Genomic DNA, 25,382 nt, shown 5'->3' with positions numbered 1-25,382 from the left:
CCGTTGGCTCTTAAGTACTAAATATGTCTATAGTTTGTCAGTGCTGTCTTATTTCAAACATAGATAGAGAGAATCATACTATCTTTGGCTTACACTAGTACTAGCACCCAAAAGAAAAGGATGAGTATAGTTTTTTTGTTCTTATTTACTGACAAATTTGGTTTGACCAACTATATTATGTTACTAAACAAGTGTTTTCTATAATTGATATAGTTGGTCAAGCAAATCTTGTCAGTAGAAAAAGGTGGCAAATTTAAAAAACGTAGGCGCGAAGGGTTATCGTCCCATAGAAAATTTGAATTTCGCGCCTTTTTCTACTGACAAGATTTGCTTGGCTAAGTATAGATAGAATACTCGTTATTGGCACACCTCAGTAACTTAAGGCGTATCCAGATTAGTAAATTTTTCGCCAATCTGATTAAATTTCCCAATTGAATCAGGACGTGCGGACGCAAACGCCAATTTGGCTCGCCGAATTCAACCGCCGATAATGACCGACATTACCGATAAAATGAGGTGCGGACGCAAGAATACCAATTTGTGACGCCAGTATTTTCGTTCTGGGGCATTTTTTCAATTTAGAGGTCTCTAATATCACCAAAAATCTAAAATTGGTGATTAAATTGGGGATTGACGCCAATTTCATTTCTGATCAAATCGGTCGATTTGATCATCCCGTCTGGATACCGCTTTAAAATCTGAAATCTGAATTGTTATTTTCACTTTTTTAATACTTTTTTTATGTGGGAAACATTAAATTTTAGTGGTTTTAGCAGGCAACACAAACGAAAAAAAAGCAATGTAGCGGACGGACGTCGTTTCGACTTTTCTATTCCGTCATGCAATAATTTTTGTCATTCATGAATTCGTCGATAAAAAATTATTTAGATGGTGTCACCTACGTGAACTTTAGTTGAAATATAGTCAAATAATGTGTTAGTATTTAATTTCGCGTAGTTTGTCTTTGTAGTTCTATATGATAGGTCTGTGACAAGTTCGGTAATGGTGGCCATGTCATGAAAATCCCCACAGCCATGGATGATAGCTCCGTATCTCATCACAACGGAGGGCAAGTGGGATCTCAAATCGGAGTCAGTATAAACAACAAACAGAATGACGAACCTAGCCAAAGCGTCCAGTATTCGATACCTGGCATTTTGCATTTTATTCAACATGAATGGGCGAGATTCGAGCTCGAGAGATCACAATGGGAGGTGGACAGAGCAGAGTTTGAGGTGATCATTCTTGTTTTTTTTAGTACTATTTTCTTTGTTTTGATATTGAGTGACATTTCTTATATTTTGCATTTATATTGAACCAAATAAGATTTAAATTCTTTTTAACATTTTTATGTTATTGGAAGATGAATAGATACTACTAATAGGTATATCATTTGAGTATTCTAATTTGTATTTTTCTATTATTTTTGTTACCTTTTGCACATCACCTTCGTAAATGCCTACCTGCACGCAATTATTGCAGGCCAACCATATGGAATTATTGATTAGTTGATCAATCCTTAGACAACTTAAATTAACTAATTATAATGCTCAGTTGTTTTTAATTAACTAGGTACTAACAAAGCTTCAGTAAGTTTTTGATACTTTGCTATGATTTATGGATTCTTTATTTGACTACCCTCAGCTTCTTAGATAAGAGAAATTTTAAAATTTTTGCTTTTTGTTCATACAATATGGTTTCTGTAACATTCTGTATGCAATGTTAATTCTTATATGCCAACTTAACCTACTTAATTAGAGTGTACTTTCTTGTTAAGATGTTTGTAGTCAGCTGTTTTGTCAAATTAATTTGCTTTGACTTAAAATATTTCAATTTATTGCTTGAGGTTTTTTATCACCCAGGCTAAAGTAAACTTTTCAAAATATATTTCTGATTAGAGTGATTTTTTTTGTGACAACTACGTATTTAGCCATTATATTATTATTGGCCCACTGGAAAATAATGGCTATTATTCATTATGATGAGCTACGGAGCTTCAAGGAGTTCAGGACAATAGCTAATTCTTTCACGGAAGTGGGTTAATATTGTGAAATATGTCTTAAATTGGAAATTTGTGTTATGGTTAGCTAATGTCTGATAATTCTATTCTATGAGCAGATATTAATCAAAACATTTCTTTGTCTATTTATGGAAATTATAAGTTCAAACATTCTTATTTGTTTTGATAGTAATATCTTTGGATGGTGTAGTAGGAATTATAAACTTTGCAAGCATTTAGCAATACATTTTTTTAAATTTAAAATTAGAAACAAGTTCTCTTCATTGTCTTACAAATAATAGTATGCAATGATGCTAATAATATACTTATTACTATCAAATATAAGAAATTTACTTACTGTATGTTTGCAAATATACTTTATTCTATTGATATGGTTCAGGTATTAATAATTTTGTGTGTAAAATATTAATGGCAACCATATTGCATATGTAAAAATATACTGTATATTAAATATTATACCTAAAATAACTAAAACAGATTAAGCTGGCGTGTTTTGTCTTGTTTTTATCTTAAATTTATATAGGTCAAAAAAGTTTCTTAGGTGTTACCATTTTCAGATTTTATCATGAAATAAGCTTTTAAGATAGCAAATCAAATTTTGTTCAGTTAGGTATTTATATCATTAGAGTAGTTGTATTCAAATTAGTACATTGACTATGATTATGAAGTAATATTTATAGCATGCAGGCTAATGTTATTATTTGACTGTGTATGGTAGTTTCAGTGTAGCATGCCAAGTGCTCAATTTAAAACATGTGTAACTGACATACCCGCTTGTATATTTTCCTCACCGAGGTTTTCACATATCATAATTTTATGATACTGATGACTTGTAGCATGAACAGCTTCACATTGATTTTAAAAACAAATACAGGAAAACATTATATAAATATAGTATATAGTCATGGTATTCCTTCTTGAGTACATGTTTTGTTATGAATATACTTACTGGTAGGTATTTAAGCAAAATTAATATTAATGATTATAAAGCAACTTTTTTGTGATACACTGTGTTCTGGAAAATTGATTTGTATCGGACACCTCAGGTATCTGCCATCTGCTACACATTAACAATATTATAGTTCATTTTTTTGCATTAGAAAAAAGGTAAACAATCTTGATGTCTTTTAATTGAAAACCGCTTTTTAAAAATCAGTAACTATTACTTATGAAAGCAAAAAAAATGTAAATAATTGTATATGATTCATAATTGTTACATATTTGCCGTGACTTATTTTTCAAAAGTGTTTTTCAATAAAAAGACACATCAAGATTGTTTACCTTTTTTGTAATGCTAAAAAAAACGAACTATAACAATAACATATGTGGCTAAGATTTTTAATAAGGAGTGAACACAATGTGTTGTCACAATGAATATTGCAAAATCAAGCCTATTACCTTATTCAGTATTGTAATCTCCTATCTTATACCTTTAAACAAGCAATTTACTTCTATATATATTTATATATTTCGGGGATCTTTGAAACGGCTGTAACAATTTCGATGAAATATGCTTTATAGGGGTTTTTGGGGGTGAAAATCGATCGATCTGGGAAAACGCGCATTTTTGAGTTATTATATGATAGTTGTAGCTAACTGTAATCCTCTGAAAGAATTTTATACTCCAATAGATTTAGACCATGGCCAATACTAGAAATAGCTTTTAGGTAAGTCTTTCAGATATGTAACTTTCAAACAAGAAAATTGAGTTCAATCTTGGCCTTCAACAATTAGAATCTCATAATTTACCAATGTGTACTTAGTATGTACTCACATTTTATACTTCTTTCTAGTTAGGGTTCCGTAGCCAAATGGCAAAAAACGGAACCCTTATGGATTCGTCATGTCTATCTGTCTGTCTGTCCGTCCGTATGTCACAGCCACTTTTTTCCGAAACTATAAGAACTATACTGTTGAAACTTGGTAAGCAGATGTATTCTGTGAAACGCATTAAGATTTTCAGATAAAAATAGAAAAAAAAATAATGTTGGGGGTTCCCCATACTTAGAACTGAAACTCATAAATTTTTTTTTCACAAACCCATACGTGTGGGTTATCTATGGATAGGTCTTCAAAAATGATATTGAGGTTATTATATCATTTTTTTCTAAACTGAATAGTGTGCGTGAGAGACACTTCCAAAGTGCTAAAATGTGTGTGGCCCCCCTGTAACTTCTAAAATAAGAGAATAATAAAACTAAAAACTGGACAGGTGCGAGTCGGACTCGCGCACGAAGGGTTCCGTACCATAATGCAAAAAACGGCAAAAAAAAAACGGTCACCCATCCAAGTACTGACAAAAAGATAAAAAATAGTTTATTCAAGTAGGCATATTACAATGCGCTTATGAACGTCAAATAAACCTTTACCGGCTCCAACCGTACACCTCTGCCCCGAGAAGATTTAAATCCCCCCTCAATTGGAGGAGGGTATCCCAATATGGGACCGGCAACAAACTCGGCGGGACACATCTTTTCAAAACATTATTACGTCTTATAATTAACATGCATTACGAGTAATTAAGAAAAATACAATTTAAATTACTATAGAATTCATGCAATTATATCAGTGAGTACATAACTTTATACAAATACGTAGCTCTTTCAGAAAACATATCAAATTCTTACAAAAGGAAAAGAAAATAAAATCAATAAAAGAAATGAGAATACATATTATATGAATCTGACCCCGCCCGACGTTGCTTAACTTCGGTCAAAAATCACGTTTATTGTAAGGGAGCCCCACTTAAATCTTTATTTTATTCTGTTTTTAGTATTTGTTGTTATAGCGGCAACAGAAATACATCATCTGTGAAAATTTCAACTGTCTAGCTATCACGGTTCGTGAGATACAGCCTGGTGACGGACAGACGGACGGACGGACGGACGGACGGACGGACGGACAGCGGAGTCTTAGTAATAGGGTCCCGTTTTACCCTTTGGGAACCCTAAAAAAAAATATATGATGTACACGAAAATTGGTTTGAACGAGATCTAGTAAGTAGTTTTTTTTAATACGACATAAATCGTAAACCGCAATTTGATTATGTTACTTGCTGCTGCGGAACCCTTCATGGGCGAGTCCGACTCGCACTTGGCCGCTTTTTTATATATTTTTGCTCTGGTCACTTTTTGACAGCTTTTGTTAGAAAGGGGACTTCCACTTGTATTACAAGTTACAAGCTTTTGAGAAACGGGCCCCTAGTATTAAACTGCTGAGGTCAGATGACTGAAGCGGCAGAATCAAACTAAACTTCACGCAAGTAGGACTAGGTGCATAATAATTATGTGAATTCAGACAAGCTGGGGGGGAATCAAGCTCTATGGATACCTCGCCAGTGGCTGCTATTTTCATAAACAACTAACTAGGGTCTAGGATACCTCAGGCTCCTTTAGGATGCAAAGCAAGTTGTGCATATATGACCTGGAGAAAATTTACTTTAATACAGATACAAACAAGACAAAGTCTACAAATATAATGCATAAAGTATATATGACGGTATTACATATTCATATATATGTTATAATTCCAGGCACGGATCGCCTTCCTCCAAGGCGAGAGGAAGGGTCAGGAGAATCTAAAGAATGACCTCGTGAGGCGGATCAAGATGCTAGAGTACGCGCTGAAGCAGGAGCGCGCCAAGTTCCACAAACTGAAGTATGGAGTGGAGCTGCAACAAGGAGACGTGCGCCCGCCGCCGGAGGAGCCGCCCGCGGAGCCCGAGCCCGCCGAGCGCGCGCAGTGGAAACAGGGCCGGCAGCTCATCAAACAGTACCTGCAGGTAACCAGCTCTCATACCCTTCCTTTGATTTTGATATGATAAACCTTTGGGAGGCATACTCCTACAACTCGTAAGTCATTTTTGGAATTCTCAGAATGATAACTTTCCCACTCAAGGCGGAAGAGTGCGGGCCCGGGCGTGAGCGGGCGTGAGCGTGACCAAGCGGGCCCGCGACGGTCCGGACGGTTGATTGTCATATGTCATATAAAACTAGCTGATGTGACGCGGGCCCGCCTGTGTGTGTGCATTAAGCTTTAACTCTATCAACCGAGCACCAGTGCCCTGTTTATCAAAAGCTTGTAACTTTTAATACAAGTGGAAGTCCCTTTTTGACAGCTTTTGTTAGAAAGGGACTTCCACTTGTATTACAAGTTACAAGCTTTTGATAAACAGGACACAGATAGCGGCTACTTGATGGGATGATGACTTATAGGGGATAGACCTATTTTTTTTTACTTTACTACAAGTCGGAGTCAAACTATTATTATCTGTTGGATGAAAAATGTCACTGGAGCCGCATTGCAATTCATTTGTCATATGTTCATTTCTGATTACCTACTCTCTTTTTAGGGTTCCGTACCCAAAGGGTAAAACGGGACCCTATGACTAAGACTTCGCTGTCCCTCCGTCCGTCCGTCCGTCCGTCCGTCCGTCCGTCTGTCACCAGGCTGTATCTCACGAACCGTGATAGCTAGACAGTTGAAATTTTCACAGATGATGTATTTCTGTTGCCGCTATAACAACAAATACTAAAAACAAAATAAAATAAAGATTTAAATGGGGCTCCCATACAACAAACGTGATTTTTGACCAAAGTTAAGCAACGTCGGGAGTGGTCAGTACTTGGATGGGTGACCGTTTTTTTTTTGCTTTTTTTTCGTTTTTTTTTTTTTGCATTATGGTACGGAACCCTTCGTGCGCGAGTCCGACTCGCACTTGCCCGGTTTTTTTTATTGAGGTCTATCTTTCTTATGAGTAGAAGATTAAAACATTCTAGGTTATTCCTAATGCTATATGTATCATGAAGAATTCAGCAAAAATATGCTTTGTCTGTTCAATTGGCTAAATCTAGAAAGAAATGAGTCAATGGCCTTAATTAGGTTATCTCATCATCAGGATTATGTGTCCTTCGTGTCCTCACTACATACCGAATTTCCATTAGCGATATAGATCACCTCCTCGCATTAATCCGTGTATGCTATGATATCACTAAATGTTAACTAAAATATCGTTTGCTGCTTACTATCATAATTAGGCACATCACAGTTCTAGTATTCCAATAATTGGGCTCAGGAAAATGATAAGGATAGTTATTAAAATAGCATAGCATTTCTCGCATTATATTTTAGATGGCAAGTAGCCAAATTATCAGGATAGGATTTGTAATTAAGATTTGTAATACGACATGACAATTTTTACGTTATGGAAGGAGTAATATTAGTATTGATCTATGCGTGGCGCTGAAAAAACACGGATTGTGTTATAGGCGGGTACTTGCCGAAATACCAGGAAACAAATCAATACATACATTACATAGAAGAAATACACATGCTCAGTATATATATTTTTAATTACATACTTACGAGTAGCAGTTACTGGGCAGCAATTGACCAAGTATTATATCTATGGGAAGGGGAAGTGACGATAGAGTTTAAGATGAAGCCTGTTCACTCTTAGTTGACATCTGGATCGTATTGTTTATTTATGATCAGGCAATGGAAGCGATTTCATTTCCTTACCAATTCACATTTAACCTTTTGAACGCCAAACGGCGCATCCATTTGCCGTGCCACTGACGCCACGGGAGTAAAATTTAGTTTTGTCAATATATAATGCCAACCTAAAAGTGGGGTGTTTTTCATCAAAAAACGATCGACGTCAAATGCCGTCTTTGGCGTTGTTGTCACGATTTTGCGTTGACGTCAATTGCCGTCTGTGGCGTTCAAAAGGTTAAGAAAGACAGGTATACAGCTTTAGGCACATACACCGACACCTCGAGGATGTATACGTCTTCCACGCCCGCACGCTCAGTTATTAAATGAGGGAAATCGAATTAATTTGTGCATTTCCAGCGTACACTTTCCAAAATTTATCCCATAAAACACCGATACGGATAGGCAATATACATCAGTGTTTAAAACTGTGCGTTCTTAAGAGTCACAAGAACCCGCCGCCAAAACGGCGCTCTCATACAATCGAAGTTACGCCCTCATTTATAACGACATGCTGAAATTACATGAAACTTGGCATGAACTTTTAAGTACCTTATAAATCTTATAATGCAAAGAAAATAGAGCGAGTAGAAGTTAGTTATACATATATGCAAAATTTGTACTCGCTCTATGTTCTCTGTATTACAATTACTAGCGACAAAAACGAATACCAGACCGGCTAGTGTGACTTGCGGTCTCGTGCGCGACTCCATACATCTAGCCATCTAGCGCAACTTCAAGTATGGAATGGAGTCGCCGCAAGAACGCAAGTTATGCTAACGGGTCTGACAGATATAAAATGTTACTTGAATGTTTATGCTGAATTAAATGTTATTTCAGCATGTCGTTTTACAATGAAAGCGTAACTATTGTATGGCGGCGGCTAGGCTCCTGTGACTCTTAAATCTCTTAATAGATGAATTAACAACTGAGTTATTCTCAACAGGAAATAGGCTATACAGACACGATCCTGGACGTGCGCTCGAACCGCGTGCGCACGCTGCTGGGCCTCAACAACGAGGAGCAGCAGGAGGACCCCAACTGCCGGAGCTACGACAAGCAGCAGCGCGACAGATGCGACTACTCTATGAACTCTATGGTCCGCAAATATGATATCGGTGAGTTGTTCATTATAAATCTTACCTGTATCGTATGTATAATAATAATGGGGTTGGCCGGTCGAAGTATTTAGCAGATGGCGCCAGCGTAGCTTGCCCTGTCAATCCCTAGAATTGTGTCAATTTTTTTTTATGCCCTGGAAGCCCTCCCTTTAAGCCAAGCCCGCCCTTTAAGCCAAATCTTATAGAAAAAGAGGCAAGCTATGATGGCGCTATGTATGCAAACTTTTGACAGTTGCCAACCCCCATTCTGCCCATATAACGTCATAATGCTGGGCATAAAGGGATTGGGCTATAGTCCCGACGCCGACGCTGGCTTGGCTGGGACTTCACATACACCTTTGAATATCTTCGCGTATGTATGCAGGTTTCGCTGATGTACAGCGAGCTGCAAAAGTGGGTATGCACTTTTGCAGCTGGGTCTCAAATTAGGTATATTTCTTACGTAAGATTCGAGAAATTCACTGTTATATTTAGGTAACTACTGGGTATTCATATTTAAGGATTTATTTTGTAGGACCGATTTTCGGTCGTCACAAGCCTGACTATGCCATAATGCCATATTTTTGGCCACAAAACCGCAAATGACTTTAACGGAAGTTAAGCTTCAAAGAAAATAAATATTGAGTCAGGGATATCTCATTTTTGTCTTGTTATGTCAAGTCATATACCTTAATGATTAAAGTAATGGTTTCATGGAAGCAATTTCATCATGCAAGGGTTGCTCAAATATGTCGAGATCTTGGCGGTCTCTAATACACTCAATGTACTTTAACAGTCAACCGACGTATGAACACTGTGAACCTTCTCATTATATCATAGGTACTAACTTTTCACTAAAGATTATGGCTCACATTCAACACTTTTATTCGCAGGTAAAGAACCACAACGCAAAGGCCCGTCGGCCGGAGGCTACAATGAAGAAGGCCTCTCAGTGCAAGACACGGCGGTGGTCTTCACGCACTTCGAGTTCCTGGCCAACCAGGAGATGGACATGGACGAGATCGACGACCTGGATGCCAAGCAGGGGCACCACTCCGCGCCTAAACAAGGTCACTTGTTACATTTACTTTCGTATCAATCTTATCATCGCAACAGTCGAAAGGCTTCAACTGCAGGACAGCGTCTATAAAGGATCTCCAACGATTCCATGCTATCTTGAGGGATACAACTTGTTAAGGACTTTCCACGCTGTTTTACCCACCTGTAGACCACAGTTCCAAAATTATTACCATTTCCAAATTATTCGCCATTCATACATTGCGCTCGGCCAAATGTTGAAATGTCCTGATTGGCCGCTCACCGCGTCGCCGGCCGCGTGCGTCCAGTTAGTGGCCTTTGAGTCCTCAACAAAAGAAAAATAATGTATTAAAAGTTTACACCATATTCCTCCTTCCTCTCTTGATATTTTCCTCGTTTGAAAAGTTAATCAAATAGATTTTACTTTCAATCGTTTTTTTAACTATCGTCTAATTGTAAGGTTAAGATGCGTTAGTGGTTTATTTTATAGTTCGTTTTAAGTAAGTAACTGTGTTTTTAATAATATTTTTTTATTTCATTGTATTTTCTTTAGGATAAAAATTTTGCGATTTATAATTTCAATGGATCATGCACATTTTACGTTATCAATGTTTTCATGTGTCAAAAATGTGATGTCAGGATAATTCCATTATAGCTAGCAAAGTAAACAAGCACTGTGTAGTGATTGAATTGTGTTTGGAACAGGCGAAGAGGTGGATCACGAAGCTGAGGAGGTGCTCAACGAGCTCAACTCTCTGACGGAGAGCGAGGCCGACGGCGGCGGGCAGGGCGACGAGTATCCAGTCGGTGAGTCATAGACACAGATCATTTACACCCTTCAGTTCGTGCAGGGGCCAATTGCATAATAAAATACAAGCTCATACTATTATTGGTGATTTTACATACAATAGTAGTTTATACAATCATGATATAATGGAGAACTTTTCAGTCGAGTACCGTGTTAAGGCTTGCTGAGTGGCCTTATTGGGTACGAGATTTTTCAATCTTGATTATATAACTATTGTATACCACACTTTTTCTACGAGTCAACTAAAATAATACTTTAAAACTAGTAGAATCATATAGGTAAACAAACCAAGAAAGTAGAAAGTTTAGAAGTATAAGTACAGCTAAGATACACGAGTAGCCGCGATACCTTCATACTCATACCCGCCCCGGCCGCCAGGGCCCGGCGGGTTGGTCGACATCTTCTCGTAACTCACCCCTGCCCCTTCAATTTTTAGACTTTTTTTCTCGATTTTAGCCACCGTAGCCTATGGATCATATATTTCGAGCTGAGAAAGTGGGTGTGGGTGTGCGCCGCGCCTATTGACCGATCGCGGGCCTTGGGGGGGCAAGCGGAGCTATTTTCCGGACTTCATGAGCCTACAATAAATTTGACCAGAAGAACTGTCAGTCATCCACCTCTGTTTATTACAGTTGTGATAGATGCACTACGTTATTACTCACTTCAAGAACAGTTCATAACCTATTTGCACACTTTGAAATTTAACAAAAAAAGGCATAACAAAGAGAACACATGTTTGATAGCGATTGTACAATCATACGGCTATACCTAATCCTACTTCCTATTTGAGCGTGGTACGTCAATAAAGCGTTATTTAAGTGTCCTGCCGCGCCTGATGGTATTTTGTCTTAACTATTCTAATTGTAAATAAACTGTAATTGTTTATGTATTTTGTTGTAATAAAGGTACTTATTTACATGTCTTCACAACATACACTATTTAAAAACGAAATGCTCAATTCAAGTCATGCCATTTAAAATTATTTGAATGATTTTATAGCTGAATGGGTTTACTGCGATAGAATTGGCAAAACGCCAGGGGTCCAGCAACGGGTCCAACAAAAACAAAGGCACACCACAGCCATTTCCGCACAGTTCAATCCAAATATTGATTGTTGGCAAAAAGCCCTATATGAGACATGTTATATTTGTATAAATGATCAAAGCCATATTTTATTTTACTCGAAAATAAGTTATTGGAAAAGTTTGTGTAAGCGGAAATGATAGAAATCAATCATGCGGACAAATTAGTAAAATATCATATACAGGGTGGAAAGGCACGACGATCCTTCCCGGAAGTATTAGGTCGTTTAAGTGATACAGAGACTATTGGTAATGGTAAGAATCGTTAATTGAGTAAAAAATAAAAATTGCAAAAATACTACTTTTTAACTGTGGTGATAACCCTATAGCATGTGCACATGACGGCTAGATTAAGGATCTCCGTCGGGAAAGCTCGGGACTTTACACTTTTTTCCGATCGTTGACAGTATCGCAATGATGTATGAATGACGCATAAATGTCAAATAAATCAAATGCATGCAAAAATATTACAAACAATTTTATTACTTTCTTAGATAATTACTTTTTTCCAATATTTAATACTATCTTCTTTTCACATACGTTGTTCAAATGTACCTCCGTGTATTACAACGCCGCCGCAGCCCGTACCCGAGTATGTCGATGCACATGCGATATAGTGTATGCTCTTCGTCATTTATCCTCCGCAGAAAGCACCAATTAGCCTTTGTCTCATTTCGTCCGCAGTTTCACATTCCGTTTGGTTTGGTACACCATATCTTTTACACAGCCCCACAAATTTAAATAGCCACGAGCATCTAACATTTTTATTTGAAGAATATGACATTCAATAAGTATAGTTCAATGAAAATTTAATTTCAAACATCAGACGTCTTGTCTATTTCCTACCACGCAAGAAGGTTTGTTAGTTTGGTATTGAAGAAGTATTTATTCTTGATTTATTCTTAGTATTTCATTTTTGCAAGTTCATTTGATGCAACTAACACAACCTACATGTAATTTTTTATTATTTTAAATAGTTTCCAATTATTCGAAAATAAAGCCTGACAACAGTTTATTTGACCCTCGCCATTTTGCGGATATTCAATGGTACTAATTTCTTTTACTGGCAACAAGTACTCTTTGACAACGAACGTTGGATGTCATCGAAAGTCACCGATGTAAACAAACGGAAAATATCTACGAATATATTCAAATATAAACGGTTTTATTACAAAAATGCCAAAAAAATTACCAAACATGCGAAAAAATTGTAGTGAATGCAATCAAATACTTACAGCTTAAAAAAGATGAAGGATTACATAGCATTCCAATAAACAATGTTTTAAAGTTGGTTGTTGACATGACCGGTATTGACATTTTATAGTGCGGTTTTATTGAACTGGTTAGTTGTTTGGTTTAAACTTTAATATTTCATTTAAGGTTTATGTAGATCGACGATATAAATCCTATAATCGAATTGGAGACTGAACGTTTTATAATCGAGGTTGGTGGTCCTGAAAGCGACACAACATTTGATGAAAATCAGACTTCGTCAGAGTCAGAAAACGAAGAATATATAAATATTGAATATTTAGAATCAGATTTTGACGAATAGGTAAATTGAAAGAACCGAATTCTCTGTAAGCAATGTTTTGACATTATACGAGTATCAACATGAAGCCAATGCCACTACCCCGACTATACATGACGTACGCACTTTATTGCCATACGTAAGCTGTTTGCAGCGACACTATCTCAGGGTTAAATAAACTGTTGTCAGGCTTTAATTTTGTGAAACGTGTTAAGAAACTAAAACCTTTTTGTCAGTCAAGGAAACCAGAGATATTTATAAGACGATTGCGTACTTTTGAGTGGTTGTCAATGTCACCATTTGAACTGTCGTTGTAAACAATGTTGTGGTTAGTATTATTAATATTAAGGAATAACATAACTATTTCATTCAAGTATTGAACAAGTGGAACCACTAAGAAAGCGAAAATCCTGCAATGATTCTTACCGTGCTGTAAGCAGACCTAAAAATGGTTAGATGGCAACAAATTAGCATAATTTCCTGTCGAATACTGATTGTTTACAAGTAAGTTCATTGACCCTGTCACCTGTTAGGGTTAGAACAAAGTAGTTTTTTGCGTGGATGTTTAAAAGGTCATAATTTAGAAACGGTTGCCCATATTAACATAGTTTCTATGGAGAAAATATAGAGCTTAGGCTAAACTATCTCCCATTTCCGGAAAGGATCGTCGTGCCTTTCCACCCTGTATATGTTTTTAGGTTTACCTCCCTTAAACGTAAAGTGGCGCGTGGTTTTTCGCTTCAACCCTATGGTGTGGGGCAGCAAAACGAATACGGGTCTTCATCAATATTTTTTGATAAAGGAAATATTTTCGGATATAAGCCCTCTTGTCCAGTCATTATATCCAAAAAACCGATCCTACCCGTGAATAATCAGTTCTTGGATTTTTTTTCGTAGGTCCCTCGGGGGGGTCACTGGGAGTGTAAATTCAAAAAGTAGACTGAATCAGCCTCCTGTGTATATTCGAAAAACGGTTTTTTTTTAAATAACTCGGCCATTTTTTATTTTACAGTAAAACCGTGAGGACAAAAATTTTTCTTCTAGGATCGATATTTTGGAAATTAAATTTGAAAAAAGCGACAAATTCAAAATATTTTCATCATCTCGTTTATTTTCAACTTTACGGCATAAATGAAGAGGACTAAACGAGATGATGAAAATATTTTGAATTTGTCGCTTTTTTCAAATTTAATTTCCAAAATATCGATCCTAGAAGAAAAATTGTGAGGACCAAACTTGTAGAGAATCAAATTTCCTACAATTTTTTTCCTCACGGTTTTACTGTAAAATCAAAAATGGCCGAGTTATACAAGAAAAACCGTTTTTCGAATAATACACAGGAGCCTGATTCAGTCTACTTTTTGAATTTACACTCCCAGTGACCCCCCCGAGGGACCTACAAAAAAAAACCAAGAACTGATTATTCACAGGTCAAAATCTATAATGACTGAACTACTCCGAAAGAAAAAAAAAACTAAATTTTTAATCTTGGGTTTATTGCAAAAAGTCTTCCCTTAGTAAAAAAGACTTAGGTAGGTACCATCACACTCCGCGATTGTTGCGCCATTTAGGGTCCTAGCTAAATTGGATGTTCAATACTTCCGCTATAGAATTTCCAATTTAGCAAGAACATGTCCATAGGGCCTGTCCATAAATTACGTCATCATTTTTTGACGATTTTTGACCCCCCCCCCCCCCTAAAATCATCCAAAAATCATGCTTCTAATGACCCCGTTTCCTGCTACGTCATGCTACCATCATCCGATGTCCAGACCCCCTCCCCCCCTTATTTGAAATGACGTAATTTATGAATAGCCCCATACCTCTCTTTTGGACGTATTTTAAGGTGTAGTAAATGAAGCAAGTTGTTGTATGGAGACCCATGCATTAATTTCTCAGTCGATGAAATTTAGCTTGGTTATTGTATAGTATGAGCCGAAACTAACATTTAAATATCTAAAAAAAAAACACTCCTAAGTTAGGTATTTATACGTAAAATTACAAATCAGTTTATATATTGAACCGAGTAATTCCTCAGTCCAAAATTATTTTACCAAATAAGTTATTTGTATCAGTGTGAGATACTAGAGAAAAATCTAAAACATATGTCAAACATGAGAATATATTTTTATGATAATTCCTTTTTTTGAGGCTCATTTTCATCGGAAAATTGCTCTGTCATTTTTTTCTTCTTATATGATCTTAGAATATAATTTGGCGTAGTGGGTAAGAAAATCCAAAAAAAATGCGTACCCAAATGTATGTATTATAGAACTATTAAAAACAGAGAGTAAAAAATTTCTCAGCCTGATTTATTTTTAAATATATACTAAGTAGTCACGTATACAATTAAATCCAAAATACCCAAAAGAAATACCATCCAGAACACCGAAATTTTTGAAGTGAAGATAAATCCATCTCGCGGTTACGCAATAATGTACCGTCTTCCTTATAACAAGTCGAATTAAGCAGCAGTTAAGTGCAGATTAGCGTCCTTGTGCTGCTAGTACGACCCGACCGCGTGACCCGCAGCCCGCACTTAAGAAGGGAGTTGTCACTGGTGTGTGATTCTTTACACTACATTAAACAACTGTACTGATATTCGGAACCTAATAATAATATTGAGAGTGGCAACACTGTAGTTGATCGTATTGTCCTTTTCTACTAGCATATACGTGGTGATGTGTGGGGGCATTGTTTCAAGTTTCAAGTTTCTTTATTTGGCCAAGTAGTAAAAGAACGTTACATCTAGCAAGTCAAATACAGGTCATTGCTAAAACTAATCATGCAATGTCTTAATAGGTAGTTAAAATTATATAAATCAAAATTTATTATTAACATAGTAAATTATCAAATAGGTACGTCAATTTCATAGAGTGTAAAGAAAAGTATGCTTAGAATTATTTTATATAAGAAAGTCATTATTTTTCATTTTATCTGTAAATTCATTGATTGAGTAAAATGGGTTACATTGAAAGAAACGTTTAAGTTTACTTTTAAATTCTATACCTACTTATATGTTAAATTCGTTATTTGTAAAGGCAATAGGTTGTAAAGGGTAACTTTTAGGGAGATACCTTGCTTAAATGTTTTTATTAGCTTACGCGTGTTATATGTGTGAATGTCCTTCCGTGTTTTAAAATCATTTTTACTTCTATGGATTTCTAACAGGCTATTAAATATAAATAATGAAATTATTGTCATAATTCGACTTGTTATAAAGAATTCTCTGGCTGAAGTGCCTTTGCGTAAACTAAATATGGTTCTTATAGCTCGTTTTTGTGATATAAGTATATACATATTATATAAGTATACGTATACGTATAAGTATACGTACCCTTCAGTTTTCAAGTGATTTGTGTTTTCGAATACGAAAGGATCGGATATTTCAAAAGACCTATCCAACGACATGTTACACTCTAGGGTCGAAACAAAAAAAAAATGGTCAGATACATTTTTCTCTTTTTATTTCGTTTCACACCTATGTTGTCAGATGTCATTTGATAAGAATTTAAAATTGAATACTTTAAATTTTTTTTTTGATTAAGTGAATATTTTAGGAAATAATCGCTTCGAAAGAAACAAAATGTAAGTGAGTACTTTTATTTTCGTTTCAACCCTGTGGTGTGGGATGTCGTTGGATAGGTCTTTCAAAATGAATAGGGGTTTTAAGAAAACATTTTTTGATAAAGGGTATGTTTTCGGAAATAATCCCCTTGAAAGAAATAAAATGTGTGTGACATTTTTTTTATCATTTCAACCCACAGTGTGGGGTGTCGTTGAATAGGTCATTCAAAATAAATAGGGGTCTAGAAACAACATTTTGTGATAAAGTGAATTATTTCGGAAATAATGAATTAGAAAAAAAAATAAGGTTTTTGCTTCTAACTTTTGAACCATCGGTCCAAATAATATGAAAAAAATAGTGCTTAAAAACTTATACAAATAAAATTAAAACAAACTTGATCAGTTAAGCCATTTATGAGTTATCGCTAAAAGTCTTCCCTTCTTATTTTATTTAAGAGCCTGGCAACCCTTATTGCGACCGGATTTTCGCAGGCAACCCTATACCATTGTATTTGCAATAAAATTACCATCATTTTGATGTATAATTCAAGCGTCAGACAGATGAGTGGAATTATCGATATAAAATCACCTCTTTAAATACTGCAACCACACAATCACAAAACAGATAGGTACAGAAATCAATATACATACAAAGTGCGCTCGAGCAACGCACACATAGACACTGCTCACGGACACGATATCTCGGACCGGTTGGGACCACTGCGAGTGGGAGTGCCATCCGCTTGAGACACGCGTCTTTTTTGTGCAATAATGGAGAAACAAAAAAAAAGTTATTATAACTGTTCAGTGGACGGTTGTTTAAATTCAACATTAAACGGTGAATTGTCGTTTTTTAAGCGACCAGTGGTTTCAGAGAGGTAATTGTTCATGAGAATGCGAATTTATTACACTTTAAAATATAATAATCGTGCATTTCGCCAATGTCGTAATCGAAATATTTTCTGTGACAATTTTGTAATATAACAATGACATTAAAATAAAAATATTTTAGTTATTATTAATTTATATTTCTATTCTTCCCGTTTCATCCTCAACAATAAATCAAACAACTAGATACGAGATACGATACGATAGATACGAGTGCCATTACCACGATAGTTTTTTGTGCATAAGCCATAGTTGACAACCCTAGAGCGACCGCCGAAAAGTGAAGTATGTACATACATGTGATTGACTTCTGTACCTATCTGTTTTGTGACACAATAGTGACCGGAAAAAGATAGGCAACCTAGTTGATTCATGTTGTACAAGTTGTATACTTTCCATTGGAACTTATTTCGTTCGTCAGACAAATCGGTGAAATTTGACGAAAAATTAAAAAAAATAAAAAATAAAAATAGCCTTGACCATATTTCTTTATTTATATTCTGGAACATATTTCCTTTCATATTTTCATAGTTTCATCCGTCAGACGTATTGGTGAAGGTGTCGACCATATATCTCGGATCTTAGACTAAGAGTTTGGATGTTCAGAAACTTTATATAATTTTTATTTTGCCATTAAACATTTTATTAGTTATTATATAAATAAAACGTTATTTAATACGATGTTTCACTAAAAAACTTTTTTTATTATTTGGCTGAATGGAACTATCATTGCCACGTTGGCTGCCGTTAACAGAAAAAATAATAAAATAAGAAGTAAAACCGACGCCCGCCATTTTCGCTTAAAATTTAGTTATATTCAAATAATTAACTTAAATAGCAGCTGTAAGAGTGTTTTGTATGAAATGAGTTAATGTGATAAATTTTTGCAATGTAAGTAAATCAACTCTGAACGTAGTTTATAGTGCTGTATAATATAGAATATCATTAAAGTTCAAGGGAAAATTCGTAACTGAAAGTGTAATACTCATGTAACCAATATTTGTTTTATTTAGATTTTTTCGCAAATGTATTAAAAAACGTCGATCAATGTATTGAAATGTACTATTTTTCATAATTTCCATACATTTAACAAAAACTTTGACTAAAATCCGGAGGCAGTAAAATTAAAGCTAAAAATAAAATAAAAATACGTGCAATAATTAATTACCAAATGGCACCTTTTTTAAACTGTGCCCCCTATTAAATTAAACAAAAGTAAAAATGACCCACCCTATATGCTAGAAAAGGACAATACGACCAACTACAGTGTTGCTACTCTCAATATTATTATTAGGTTCCGAATATGGTAAGTTATTTAATTAGTGTTTTATTTTTGTGTAAAACGCTGTCATTTAGTGATTTAGGCCGGGAGGTACCGCTCCCGCACCCCACTTGTACACCCCGCTCCTTACACACTGCTCCTGATATGTTTAGTTTTTAATACGCTCGTTATTTTTTTGGATGTTTTTTTATAGTTGAATGGAAAGAAAACTGTGAACTTAATTCAATAAATAAAATGGATAGAGAAATTTTCCACAGCGAGTAAAAAGGCAATTTCTGAAAATAGTATAGATGCATGGTAATTTTTTTAGATTTTCATTTTGTAGGTATAAAACGGCAATAAAAAGGCATTCCAGTGAAAAAAATTTACTGAGCAATTCTCCGGTCCAAGACACGCCTAAAAATTATATTTTATAAATATTGGTATTTCTGCTGGGATATTTTTTTTGATATTTCATATATTGTTGCAATACGTTACATGAATATTATTGAATATGTCCGGTGAAGAAAGTTTGAACGGAGCATTTTTCCGTAAAAAGATATTAACGATTTAAGACTTTAGGTATTTACTTTAATTTTATTATTATTATTCTTTGGAAATTTATACAATACTCTTTATTTATTGATACTTTATCATACTGTAAAGATTTTTCTGGCCGAGGAATTACTGCGGGGTCCACTACCTTTATTTCCTACACTAATACCCTAATCCTGATGTTGGTGTTGGTACAGTAAAGTTCCCGGGCGGCGGCGGCGAGGCGGACGAGGAGCCCCTGGCGCTGGGCGAGCTGGCGCAGCTCACCGTCAGCAACGAGCCGGAGGCCTACGACGTGCAGGGCGCCAACAAGGAGTCCTTCCGCAAGACCTGGAACGCCAAGTACACGCTGCGCTCGCACTTCGACGGGGTCAGTGCCTCCTACAACCTGTCTAGTGCCCGCGAATTTGTTTGCGTGCTATAAGCTGGAGGTCTCGGGTTTGAATCCCAGCAAGAGAATTTATTTGTGTTGATCACGAATGTTTTTTCCTGACTTACGGATGGAACTAAGACGATTAACTATGTGACAAATATCAGTAGTATTACTAATGTGTTCCATAGCCAATAGTCATGAAAGCAGCTAATTGGTACTACAATCGGCGTATCGGCGTCGATATTCGGAGTAGCTTTCCATTTAGTGGAGGACATATTTTTATGGATTGGACAAGTGCAATATAATTAGTTGTGAACAGGTGCGAGCGCTGGCCTTCCACCCGACGGAGGCGGCGCTGGTGACCGCGTCGGAGGACCACACGCTGAAGCTGTGGAACCTGCAGCGCACGGTGCCGGCCAAGAAGTCGGCCGGGCTGGACGTGGAGCCGCTGTACACGTTCCGCGCGCACTCGGCGCCCGTGCTGTGCCTGGCCATGGGCGCGCCGCGCACCGAGGAGTGCTTCTCGGGCGGCCTCGACGGCACCATCCGCGTCTGGAACCTGCCGCCGCCCACCGCCGACCCCTACGACCCCTACGATCCCCAGGTCCAGGTCAGTATAATCCGTCTTACAGTCTACCCGACATCACTATATCTAATACCTTTAAACGAGCAATTCTTGTATATTTATTAACAAGCTTTTATTAGGTCGACCTGTATGTAACTATGTCATGGAATCTAAGGTAACTAACTTAACCATCTTCCAAGGATCGTAGCGTCATGAAAATTGGCAGCTGTATGTAGTTCTGATGACAATACAATAATATGGTACTGTCAAACTGATCTGATGATGGAGACAGGAGGTGGCCATAGGAACTCTGTGATGAAACAATTCTGTTAGGGGTTTTTAGAATTGTCTCGATGAGTATTAGTTGTCTGTCGTAAGAAAAGTACAGTCAGCGATAAAAGTTTGTACCAAAAATGAAATTTTTGCCAAAAATCAATTTTTTATCAAGCAGATACGTCTGCGAGCGATATTCCAAATTTTATATTAAAGGAAAAAATGGAAAAATTTACTCTTCCGGCAGGACTTGAACCCGCATCCTCCACAATCCGTGTGTTGCTCTTAACCAATTGAGCTACGGAAGCCTACCAGGACATCGCAAATCTTTCCATTCCATTCTTTATGTAAACACGCCTTTGGGGTGGCGTATAGCGACATCTACCGAAAGACAATTACATCTTTTAACGGCACCGGAGTCTCAAGTTGCATTGAGAATTCACCAGTAACAATGTGCTAACCCATACTAAATCAATTTTTTATCAAGCAGATACGTCTGCGAGCGATATTCCAAATTTTGTATTAAAGGAAAAAATGGAAAAATTTACGCTTCCGGCAGGACTTGAACCCGCATCCTCCACAATCCGTGTGTTGCTCTTAACCAATTGAGCTACGGAAGCCTACCAGGACATCGCAAATCTTTCCATTCCATTCTTTATGTAAACACGTCTTTGGGGTGGCGCACACGGATTGTGGAGGATGCGGGTTCAAGTCCTGCCGGAAGCGTAAATTTTTCCATTTTTTCCTTTAATATAAAATTTTGCCAAAAACTTATTTATATATATATTTCGGGGATCTTGGAAACGGTTCTAATGATTTCGATCAAATTTGGTATATGGGGGTTACTGGGGCCGAAAAATCATAGCTAGGTCTTATCTCTGGGAAAACGCGCATTTTTGAATTTTTATATGTTTTCCGAGCAAACCTCGGTCTCCCAGATATTATAATACTTATAAACAGTATTTTCGACGAGTACTTACATTAGAAGGTATCCGTTTGCCGTCTGTCGTCGATAGACAAAGTGACATTTTATGTTCCCAATGCATTCGGCATGTGATAATGTGTAACGCGCGGGTGTACTCGACAGGGTCCCGTGCTGCGCGAGCACACGGACGCGGTGTGGTCGCTGGCGGCGGCGCACGGGCGCCTGCTGTCGGCGTCGGCGGACGGCACGGCGCGGCTGTGGGCGCCGCGCGCGCCGCGCCCGCTGCTGGCCACGCTCCGCGACGACGCGCTGCCCCCGGCCGCCGCCGCCGCCGCCGCCGACTTCGCCGAGGCCGGCGCGCGCGCCGCCGTCGTCTACCGCGACGCCACCATGCTGCTCTACGACCTGGAGACCGGACAGGTACCCGAACCATACGAGACCGGCCGGCCGGTGAAACGAACCGAGACACAAGTAATAATGTAGTATTCACTCCGCCTGACCCGATTATAAGCCTAACTGATCAAAACCCATTTGTGCATTTACATATTCCTAAGGTCGCAGACTGGAGCGGTGGCGCGAGCATTGTTTCGCTCGGTTGTTCGCGTGTTCGATCAAAATATTCAAAATGTATCAATTTGGATGAATCTGCTTTGAATGTTGCCCGTTCCGCCGGTCGAATGCGTCCAGTCTGAGCCCTAACGGAGTCTAAACGGCGAGAATTGCGCGGGTCGATTGATATACGTGGTGTTTGCCGCAGACGGTGCTGCGCGTGGCGATGGAGAGCCCGGCGACGCGCGTGCGCGCGCACCCGACGCTGCCGCTGCTGGTGTCGGCGCACGAGGACCGGCACATCCGCTTCTGGGACGTGGTGTCGGGCCGCTGCGCGCACGCCATGGTGGCGCACCTGGACGCCGTCACCGGGCTCGCGCTCGACCCCAACGGGCTGTTCCTGCTGTCCGGCTCGCACGACTGCTCCGTGCGGCTGTGGAACCTCGACACCAAGACCTGTGTACAGGAGATCACCGCGCACCGCAAGAAGTTCGACGAGAGCATCCTCGACGTCGCCTTCCACCCGCTGCGGCCCTACATCGCGAGCGCCGGCGCCGACGGCCTCGCGAAGGTGTTCGTCTGAGCGGCAGACGTCGACTATATATTATATATATATTACATGTATTTCGTTTGGATACGAGCTAGCCCGCTCGCGCGGCTCGGCCGCCGGCGTGGCCGGTGTGTGTCAGTAGCGGCCCGTAGTGGAGCGGAGCTCGGCCCGTCCGGTTCCGCCGGACCGCTCTAGCGTATTTAAATTGTAACGTAATGGACGCGCTCGACGCTCGTTATAAGCGCGTAGTGAACACTCATCTATGTATAGACATTTGAAATCTATTATAATATATTTTTAGACTTTCAGTATGTGGATTTTAGGTTTTTATTGCGACTTTTTCACCGATTTTATGATACGCAGTGAGAATATTGTTCGTTTCTTATGCAACTGTAAGCGAGACCTTGTAATAAATATAACATGTGGATACCGACGATGTTTCCTTGATACGTTTTATTTTGTGTCTGTACAGTTAGATGTTACGCACTATTTGCTAATCGTTTTGCAGAAACGGATGGTGTTTCTTTAGGCTAGCATATTTTATTTAAATTGATTGGATATCAATAGAGAAATGTCTCTTTTTGTTTTGTGACATGTATCGAGTAACGTGCTCTCATTGTAACTCATGAGCGATCGAACAAAAATTGAGTAGAAGTACTATATCGGAAGTAACATAAGTAATGTTTGTTGATAACGAGTACTGCGATGTAGAATATATTATAATAAAACATAATATTTCCTTTATTTTCCTCGAATTCATACTTGTACACATACATCCAAAATTGATAGTAAAAAGCAACATAACCGACAGTATAAGTTGTTTTTTTTACCTTTTCGGTCATTCCTCTCCCTTATATGTAATTTGTAAATTATTGTTGGCTATGTTTGAACATAAGCTGTGCCTGCCGACCGTGCCGGTTGTAGAACTAGTTTTTTGTAAACCACGACATTATTTTAGGCATTAGTACAAAAGAAATTCAACCACTGGATATCAATGATGATGAAAACGTCTCACTCTCAGTCGCAAATGCACACTGGACCAAGAAATTAGACAGGTGTAATACCACCCTTAGCAACATTTTTATAACCATATGTGGCGTTCCATAAAGAAGGGTCCTTATGCTTCATGTGCATAAGGACCTTTCCAAAGAAAAGGGTACTTATGCTCTTCTCTGAGGAAAAGCCACATTATTATTATTAATAAAGCCTTTATTATACGAACTGTTAACATTTCATTTAACAATTTTATGTGTATGTATATTTCTATATGCATGTTCGTAAGGTCTTTTTGACCTAGGCCTCTTCCGAATCGCCTTTTTCTAATACAGGGTGATTCAGGAGACGTGAGCAGGACTAACACTGCGCATTTCGTAAATTATAAGCAACTGCTTCGTATCAGTATTAGTGAGGTTAACGTTAATATTCTAGTCGTGTTGAAAAAAAAAGTTATTAATTTATTTACGACATGCATGGTCACCCTAAAATTTGAATACTAAACTATAAGTGTAAATAACATTATTTGCGGTATTTGACGTCTGTCACTCACAACAGCAATACTACGTAAAATGTTTTGCACATCGAAATCACAAAGGAAAACAACTGCACTGCGAACGTTTACGTTCTACGTCTTTTTTTTTTTAATTTTAGGGTTGGTCGGACACCACCGTTATTAATCGGTAGTCGTCTAAGTAAATCGATATGAATTTTTCATTTTTCTTTTAATAAAAATAAGGAAAAGGTGGATAATTAACTGTAAATATGGATATATTTATCGTCACTTAACAGACAACAAATTTGACACAGAAATAACATAAATAAACTTTAAAATAGATCCCCAGTTAGTTTCAATTTTGACAATGGGTGCGACCTACTCGGTCGGTGTATTTAATACGACCGGTAGCTTGCGGGAAAACCATATAATTCTAGCTTTATTTAAATCTCAAATAAAAATTCATTATACGTCACAATTCGATACCTCCGTCTACGTGCCATCCAATCGTAATCGCTTGCTGTGACAATCGATTTGCGTTAGTTACATCTCTATATACGTCAGTCATAATGTGTCAAATACCGCAAATAATGTTATTTACACTAGGTACCGATATTCTGTGTCAAATTGAATGTCATCACTGTCATCATCGATCTGGTTACTTTTGAAAACTCGTATCTCACTCAAGTTTGACAGTTTATTTTCTTCGTAATCAAAATGCTGTCATTACGGTTAAAGAGGTTTTATGTTTATTAATTATGTCTTGTAGGGTGACCATGATTGTAGAGAATTAAATTTGCCCTCACCAAAAAGTTAAAAAATAGGAAAAAGTGTGGTTGTTTCACCTAAATACGACGGTGATCGATCAATTATCAGTTACTGAGTGTGCAGGATTAGTCCTGCTCACGTCTCATGAATCAGCCTGTATATTTAAGTATTTGTCCAACATTTTTTTCCATTATTGCCATTTCTTTCCAGTCTTTTCCTATTGTTTCTATTAGGTCTTTTTCCCATCTTGTTTTTGGTTTGCCCTTTTTTCTTTTACCAATTTTTGGATTCCAATTTGTTGCTATTTTTGTCCATCTGTGGTTTTTCATCCTGGCTATGTGCCCTGCTCAATTGTATTTTTGTTTCAATATATGTATTGCCGCATCTATAAATTTTTTCTTCTTATCTCTGTGTTTCTAACTCTGTTTGATAACTTTATGTTAAGGACGCTTCTCTCTAAAGAAGCTTCTCACTTCTCTCACATATAATTTCGTAATTTCAAACTAACCTTGACACAAACATGTTATGTATTGAACGAATTCCAAGA

The 25,382-nt window shown here is 37.6% G+C and overlaps 1 protein-coding gene and 1 non-coding gene across 2 annotated transcripts; one reads left to right on the top strand and one right to left on the bottom strand.

The window, feature by feature from the left end:
- Window positions 1-786: 786 nt before the first annotated feature.
- Window positions 787-23,388, top strand: LOC134797163 (striatin-3). Its single transcript, XM_063769420.1, has 9 exons — window positions 787-1,235; window positions 5,553-5,801; window positions 8,460-8,631; window positions 9,507-9,683; window positions 10,357-10,458; window positions 19,541-19,713; window positions 20,036-20,326; window positions 21,642-21,899; window positions 22,237-23,388. The coding sequence occupies exons 1-9, from the start codon at window positions 1,017-1,019 to the stop codon at window positions 22,609-22,611; spliced, it is 2,016 nt and encodes a 671-aa protein (XP_063625490.1). The 5' UTR covers window positions 787-1,016; the 3' UTR covers window positions 22,612-23,388.
- On the bottom strand, window positions 21,102-21,174 carry Trnas-gga (transfer RNA serine (anticodon GGA)). The gene has a single exon. It is a non-coding gene; the product is annotated as a tRNA-Ser (tRNA).
- Window positions 23,389-25,382: the final 1,994 nt, after the last annotated feature.

Source organism: Cydia splendana, chromosome 1 (genome assembly GCF_910591565.1).
Source record: "Cydia splendana chromosome 1, ilCydSple1.2, whole genome shotgun sequence".
NCBI lineage: Eukaryota > Metazoa > Arthropoda > Insecta > Lepidoptera > Tortricidae > Cydia > Cydia splendana.
Note: the sequence above shows the minus strand (reverse complement) of the source record. Positions and strands in the feature narration are given on the sequence as shown.